This window comes from Sus scrofa, chromosome X (assembly GCF_000003025.6).
Source record: "Sus scrofa isolate TJ Tabasco breed Duroc chromosome X, Sscrofa11.1, whole genome shotgun sequence".
Taxonomy (NCBI): Eukaryota; Metazoa; Chordata; class Mammalia; order Artiodactyla; family Suidae; genus Sus; species Sus scrofa.
In genome coordinates, this window is record NC_010461.5 from 9525738 (window position 1) to 9533897 (window position 8160).

The 8160-nt window shown below is 45.9% G+C and overlaps 1 protein-coding gene across 1 annotated transcript in view; it reads left to right on the forward strand.

Moving 5' to 3' along the window:
- Positions 1-5307, forward strand: part of PRPS2 (phosphoribosyl pyrophosphate synthetase 2) — a 26011-nt gene extending 20704 nt beyond the window's left edge. Inside the window, 3 exon segments of the mRNA NM_001243801.1 lie at positions 1225-1398; positions 1979-2138; positions 4243-5307. Of these exon segments, the coding sequence (NP_001230730.1) occupies positions 1225-1398; positions 1979-2138; positions 4243-4335 (427 nt within the window). The 3' untranslated portion in view covers positions 4336-5307.

The window sequence follows — 8160 nt, forward strand, 5'->3', positions numbered from 1 at the left end:
TGTTGAATGTTCTTAGAAATAGCCAAGTACATATGAAGTACACAGTTCCCTTCACGCTGCCCTCTTGGCCCCAGAAAATGGGTTCCTCTCAGCCTTGGTTGCCCTTTGCTGGATCAGCACCCACAGAGCACCGCTTGTGGTCACCATCTGAAAAGATCACAGTGAATGGAGCCAGGGCTTAAAGGTCGTGTCCCGTGAATGGTTGTGTCCATTCACCGCCTCCTGAATTAGGGTGCCTGAGTGTGTGTGTTTTGATCCCTCAGTACAAATTTTTTCAGCTGCATTGCATCATGAGTGACTGTAAGTAAAAGAGTAAAAAAAAGAAAAAAGCTGTGCTGTGGCACACTGGGTTAAGAATCTGACTGTTGTTGCTCGGGTCACTTTGGAGGTGCACGTTTAATCCCGGGCCTGGCTCAGTGGCTCCAAGGATCCGGCATTGCTACAGCTGTGGCATAGGTCTCAGCTGTGGCTCAGGTTCAGTCCCTGGCTCAGAAACTTCCATATGCCATGGATGCAGCCGTTACCAAAAAATAATAAAACAGGAAAATCTTCATGTCATCTTATGTCTAGGGCACTGTTTTATACTAAGTTTCATCATTGCAGTTTATTCCTCACAGGAAAAATCCAGAATGCCCTGAGCCTCACCGGCAAGCCTGGCCTGCCATGTTTTCCTCCTTCCATTGCCAGCTCAGGCCTTTCCGAGCTGATAAGCTCTGAGTCTTGGCTGTAGGTGAGCAGAGGTCTGGACTGTGATGGCCGTCTCAGGAGGCCTCGAGTGTGGTGAGGCCCGTTGTCACAAACCTATGGACTGTGTGGTTATGCTAACCAGGACTCTGTCCCTGCTGGCTGCTCCCCAAACTGAGCAGATGGTAGGTTCTGAATAACTCGCTTTCAGTTGCGCTCCTGACTTCAAAAGGTGCCTGCAAACACTAACGCACTGAGCGTCGGCTTCTCAGCCAGGAGTTTTAGCCTGTGGTCAAGGTGCCCCGGTTTTCCCCACCAGCCACCGCCACCAACGCAAGCCTGTGTTCTGGCACGTGTCTCCCTGTGCGTCGCTTAATGCGTATTGTGTTAAGCGACCCGGCCTGGCTTTGCAAGTGAGGCCTGATTCTTGCGTTATCTTGGGCCGGGCTGGTTACAACGGTCCTAAGATACAGCCATGGAAGACACGTGTTTGTCTGCGCGTCGCCAGTATGTGACATTTCCGTCTGTGTCTTTGAACAGGGTCACGTCAATTGCAGACAGGTTGAATGTGGAGTTTGCCTTGATTCACAAGGAGAGGAAGAAGGCGAATGAAGTGGACCGGATGGTCCTGGTGGGCGACGTGAAGGACCGAGTGGCCATCCTTGTGGATGACATGGCTGACACGTGTGGCACCATCTGCCATGCTGCAGACAAGTATGCGGGCGGTTTGGGAGTTTGGGAGAGCACTAGGACGTCTCGTTAAAAAAGGGGGAAATGCCAGCTTTTAAAAACCGGGCCCAAGAGGAGTTCCCGTCGTGGCACGGCGGAAACAAATCCGATTCGTATCCATGAGGATGCAGGTTCGATCCCTGGCCTTGCTCAGTGGGTTGGGGATCCGGCATTGCCGTGAGCTGTGGTGTAGGTCACAGACGCAGCTCGGATCTGGCGTTGCTGTGGTTGTGGTGTAGGCCAGCAGCTTACAGCTTTGCTTCAACCCCTAGTCTGGGAACCTCCGTATGCCCTGGATGTGGCCCTAAAAAGACAAAATAAATAAATAAATACCAGGCCTACTTTTCCGAATTATGACTGGTTGCTTATTAGCAGCAGTGTTTCAGACCAAAGGCAATTCTAGACCCATTTGTTTTTTCTTGGGAGGAAAAAAAAAAGTCCTCTATGGGCTGGTTTTCATTTTCCAGATGGAACTTTCAGTGTATTTTTAAAAAGGTCAGAGAAGGTACTTCTTGAAACTGAACGCAGAAGGAGAAGACGGTATTTTTTGTCTTTGATTTTATAGGCTACTCTCTGCCGGAGCCACCAAAGTATATGCTATCCTTACCCATGGGATCTTCTCTGGGCCAGCTATTTCCAGAATAAATAATGCCGCCTTTGAGGCTGTTGTTGTCACCAACACCATTCCACAAGAGGACAAAATGAAGCACTGCTCCAAGATTCAGGTACTGGTTACACTGCAGACAGAGCCAAGCCGTGCGGCACCGACCTCACATCCCAGACAATAGCATGTGTCTTGTATGTGTGATTGCTGCTAAGGCAGGTTGGCAGAGATGGCAGTTTCCCACAACGGGAAGGTCTCATACATGTCAGATCTCTGCGAAGGGCCGGGGCCAGCAGATGTCACAGTTAGAAATAGTAAGTGAATAAAGCCACAGTAGAAAAACAGTAAGAAACAAGTTCTGCTTAAAGCTACACGGAGGTACCATATGACCCCCCAGCTCCACCTCTAGGGTTATTCCCCCAAACCTTGTGCACGGATATTCACATCAGGCCCTGTTCACAGTAGCCAAAAGGTGGAAATGACCAAATGTCAACCAACGGTTGAGTGGATGCAACTGTCCATTGTACACAAGTGTGGTCTCTTAACGCCGGAATTCTCCTGAGCCTTAAAAAGGAAGGAGATTGTGGCAAAGGTGACAACAGGGGTGAACCGTGAAAGCAGTATGCTAAATGAAAGAAACCAATCACGGAAAGACACATAGGATATTTTAACTAAGTTCCACCTAGCCGAGTGCCCCAGAGTAGAGCATAGAAAGGGAAAGGAGAGTGGTGGTTGCCAGGAGGAGGCGATGGAGAGTTAGTGTTTAATGGGTGCGGAGTTTCTGTTTGGGATGATAAAGTTTTGGAAATAAGTAATAGTGATGGTTGAGTTGAATGCTACTCAGTCGTATATTTAAAAATGGATAAAATGGGAGTTCCCGTCATGGCTCAAAGGTTAACGAATCCGACTAGGAACCATGAGGTTGCGGGTCCGATCCCTGGCCTCACTCAGTGGGTTAAGGATCCGGCGTTGCCGTGAGCTGTGGTGTAGGTCGCAGACATGGCTCGGATCCCCCGTTGCTGTGGCTCTGGCGTAGGCCAGTGGCTACAGCTCCGATTAGACCCCTAGTCTGGGAACCTCCATATGCCACAGGAGCGGCCCAAGAAATGGCAAAAAAAAAAAAAAAGACCAAAAAAAAAAAAAAATGGTGAAAATGTCAGAGTTCCCGTTGTCGCTCAGCGGTAACGAACCCGCCTAGTATCCATGAGGATGAGAGTTCCGAGTTCAGTCCTTGGCCTTGCTCAGTGGGTTAAGGATCCAGTGTTGCCATGAGCTGTGGAGTGGGTCGCAGACCTGGCTTGGACCCCTTCTTGCTGTGGCTGTGGTGTAGGCCGGAAGCAACAGCTCCGATTCATCCCCTAGCCTGGGAACCTCCATATGCCGCGTTACTCCTTCCTGCCCCTCCTGTCTTGGGAGGCTCCCAGAGAGTTGGCAGTGATGGTTTTACACGGACTGGCCTGAAATGAGTTGAAGGGGTTTGAGTCCCCATTTTGCCTCTGTGTCTCAGTGAACTTTGGCAAGTTCCTTCATTGCTGGAAGCCTCCATTCCATTCCCATCATTGGAGCATGATGATGGATCCTCGTGACTCGCTTCATGATTTCTCATCCATCCGTGTCCATTTGGCGCCAGAAGATTGGTTAAAAAATGATCAGAATAGCTGCGCCTTAGATTTTGCGCTCTGATTAGCAGTAGCTGAGAGTCAGCAAATGAAGGCCCACAGGCCCAATCCAGGCCATCATCTGTTCTTGTAAATAAAGTTTTATTGGAACACAGCCATGCCCATTCTATATGTGTTGTCTGGGGCTGTTCTCATGTTGACCCGGAGTTCGATGATCACGGCTGTGCTGTTAAACGGCCCAGCCCCTGTGTTTTCAGAGACCGAGAGAGAAAAACTTTGCACATAATGATTGAGTGAAATTAATTTGTAAGCAACAAGCACCCCGAGAAATGGATGTCTCTGGTTAAGAGAGCAGACTGAAAAGCCCTTGAAGCATCTGCAGTGGAAAACCTCCCTTCCAGGATCCCGTACGAGTCTGCAGTTGGAAGATAGACCTCAAGCTGTCTGTCCTCTCGGCAGAAATGGGTGCAGAGGGATTTGAAAGCAGCCCGTTGTTATGTGCTGGCGAAATCATTCCTAAGCTTTTTGGCTTCTGAGTTTCTGACTAAACGTGACTAAGTTGTCCCCCTTTCCCCTCCCCCTCTCTGTCTTCTCGTTGGCCTTTAGGTTATCGACATTTCGATGATCTTGGCCGAGGCCATCCGCAGGACCCACAACGGCGAATCTGTGTCTTACCTGTTCAGCCACGTCCCGCTCTAAGGCCAGGATGGGAGGTGTGGAGCAAGCCTGAGCTGGCTTCTGACTCGCGTGCATTTGTCTGATGTTTTCTTTAGCTTTAGAACTGAGTAGTTATATTAATGCAGAAGCATCAGAACTTTGTGTGCTCCCCAGCCCAGTGTTTCTCCTTCTAAAGCTCTTGACCGTTGATTTCCAGTTTGCTGGGGAGGGCGGTGGTTTATTTGATCTTTAAGTGCACAGCCTTCAATGAGAAGTATTTTTGTCGTCTTGACCTGTTCTGATAGGTGACCTTTTCCTTTGTTCTGGCAGTACTTGGAGGCCACAACTTAAGTGCATGTTGCCATTCTGGAAGTTCATAGTTTATGTGTTTCGGGGTTGCCAAAGGTCACGTCAGATTAAAGCCTCTGTGTAAATATAAAATGACAATGCCTATGGACATTCGGATAACACCTTGTAGAGAATTAGCCTTTTACTTCTGAGTCAACCTTTAGAAAATGTGTAATACCCTGAGTGTTGAATATTTGTTTCAGTGATCAGGTTTCCAATAAACCCTTTGGGCCATTGTGCTGAATTTAGACCAAATTTTATGTAGCTGAAGGTGGCCACTGACACATCGATTTTGGGTAAACATTAGACCTATCAGAGGCAGTGTAATTCAGAATTTTTTCTGTGGCCACTTTTGAAAAACATGACTATCACTTACGTGCAATATCATGTTCTCGAACTCCAAAATTGTGTTCAGCGGTAGATCTGATTGAGGAACTGTTTTGAGATAGTCTCCAAGTTCACTGTCACATTCACGCTCTTCTGTGCCCATCCCAGATGCACCTCGTGTCCTGCCATCGTGGTTTTTTATGTCCCTTTTTTAGCTCTTGCTTTTACTTTGCCTTTTTTCCAGTGGTTTCATGTTGCGGGTTTCCACTTCTTAAAGTCCCCACCCATTGACTAGTCCGATCACTGTTTTGCTTTTAACAAAATAAAAAGGTGAACTTTTGTGGGTGCCTCCAAATACATATTTTAACACTATTTCCTTGGTGTTGAGCTCATGGTCTTCGGCCTTTTGTAACGAGAAGGAGCAAGCCTCTTAGGCAACAGAGGATTTTTAACTAAAGCTGTTACATGAAAAATGTGGGTGAGAAAGGCCTCCCGAAAAAGGACGAATAAGTAAACATTAGTTGCTCCATTAAGGTAACGTTCAAGTGGTGGCCCAGGGGTGATGGCAGAGGGAAGACAGCTTTATCCACAGGTGGCCTTAGACGACTCCTGAGTGGGGTGCCCCCCTCGCCCGTCCTCTCTGGCAGGTGGCAGGCATTGATGCTGAATTTTACTAAGTGCGTGTTGGTGGCGGACAGCCAACTGAGTGCTTCAGCCCCCAAAGAAGAAAACGTGCCTGCATAGACAGAGCCCAAGAATAATAAATCACAATCTCCGCCTTCTGCTGAATCTCAAAACTTGACGAGGAGAAATTCTCTGATCTCAATTCTATGAGTGGAGAAATGAAAATTAGTCATCAACAAACCTGGATAGCAATCGTTAAGGTTTCAAACTTCAGTACAGCAGAGGTCGAATCAAAGTTAAGAAGTATTACTTTACTCATTGCAGAAACTAGCATTCTGCTGTACCTTAAGATGGCTTTTGAGAAAAATATGGCATTGGAGCCTGGTAAGGTCAGCTATGCAATACAGATGGACTCTTATCTAGAAAGAGTTGATTTGAGATATGTAAAGAGCCTGTTGAGATGTATGTAATTTTTATTGTGGACAAATGAGAGATACCTGTATTTCTTGACGTTTCTATGCACAGAAATGAAAATGTAGTTATGAACGTGCACAAGCAGATGGTTTGGCACATAAGTGTAGACGTGTCGACAGAGACTAAAACCAGTTGATTTAAAGGCAATCATTTCATCTAAGATACAGAGTCTAACATATAGAGCTGATTTTAAAAAACAATCTTCCAATAAACAAAGAAAACTTGGTGTTGTCATTCTCTGAATTAAGAACTGATTGGTTTTCTTTTTTATCATTATCCAGCTCCACTTTTGTATTTTAAAGGGCTTCTGGTACATTTATCAACTAACTAGACTAGACCTAGCCCCGTACAGCGACAGTGTAGACCTTACCTGTTGGATGGATCCATTCGACAAAGATGATGAAGACGGCCTTGAGAGCAGCTTAATCCCAGAGCTCGTGCCTCCCCTCACTGCTTGTGTGGAAACATTGAAGCGAAACCACCAAATATGTCAGTTCTTTCCAACTCTGCGGAACGGGGGTCAACTCGGCGTACACCTTGCCAAAAAGGGGACCCAGAGAAATAAGAATATACCAGAGTCACTCAGCTTCCACTTGAACATTAATCAGCTTTAAAGCGATGCAGATTATAACTTTCCTTGGGTAGAGAGGAAGTCAAGTGGATCTCAGGAAATGCATCATTTGCAGTGCTTGTATTGGTTTAGAAAATAGGATTTAAAGATCTTGCAACACTGTACTAAAACATTTCAATAAAATCATGCTCCTTCTTCCTTTCTAGTTTGTAGCATCATTGTGGAGTAATACATTTTGACAAGTGGTGTGTTTTGATGGAGTGCCTGAAATGTTTGCTGCTTCACAGTAATAGACCAGCACATCAAAGTACAGTAAAGCCAGAAGTTAATTGAAGTCATCTCTTCATTTTGAAGGTGTCTTTGAAGAACCAATGGGCAGTCTCTTTGCTCCACAGCATAATAGCTGTGCCACTTAAGAATTCTAGATGTTTCCTGCAAAATTACTCATCAGAGTAGTAGTGTTCGGTGTACATAGGTTGGAGCTGACAAAACTTAAATGTAGGCCCCATAGAAGTTTTTCATGTGCTTTGATTTCAGAAGCACCAAGAACAGTTTTCTGCTCCTATAAGATAACTGCCTATTCAGTGACACTTTTAACTCTTGTGGGGCCAAAATAAATTTATAATTATGGTTCTCCGAGTAAAGCTTAACTTTGAACGGATTGGTTTTCTTTTTTTTATCATTATGTAGCTCCACTTTTGTATTTTAAAGGGCTTCTGGTACATTTATCAACTAACTAGACTAGACCTAACCGTACCCAGCGGCAATATAGACCTTACCTGTTGGATGGATCCGGCCTTGACTAGAGCGTGGATATTGCTGAGAGTGACAAATTTGGACCTAAAATCCCAGTGAAAGACCAAGAACTAAAACCAAGTCCACCAGAGAAGATCAGCGTTTCAAACAGACCATGGTAGAATGTTCTAGAAGAGAGGAAGAAAATGGAGAGATGGAAACACCAAAACCACTTCATTGACTTTAGAGTTTTACCTAATTAATGCTGTCATACCTCTCGAAAGTATTCGATTTCATATGACAGTTCCTGTCAAACCCCCTGTCTAAGCTACAGGGTGGGACAGGCCAAGTGTCAAAGGGAAAGATGAAATACTACAGGGTTCAGAGGATTGAATCAAACTGGGAAGTTGAGAAAGGGCTTTGTGAAGGGCCTCCCATTATAGATGGCACTAAATGGCAGAATTTTCCAGAACCAGTGGCTGCACTCCAGCGTGGACTGAAGCAGGACAGCCTAGGGTGTTTAGTACATACTATGTTTGAGTGAGAAGATCCAGTGAAGATGGGCTGAAACATCCTACTGTACCCTTCGAGGGCACTGCATGGCGAAGTTGACAGAGTTGCTTCTGTTCACTACAAATCTTCACCTTATTTGTTCATCTGCTCCCAAGAACTGAGCCCTCCCTCCACCTTTCCCCCTGCTTTCTGAGTCCACATTCTGGATTGGTTTGCTTCACTGTCACCTTTGAGCTCTTCTTTTCTGAAAGAGCATGGTGCTCAGAAACACAGAC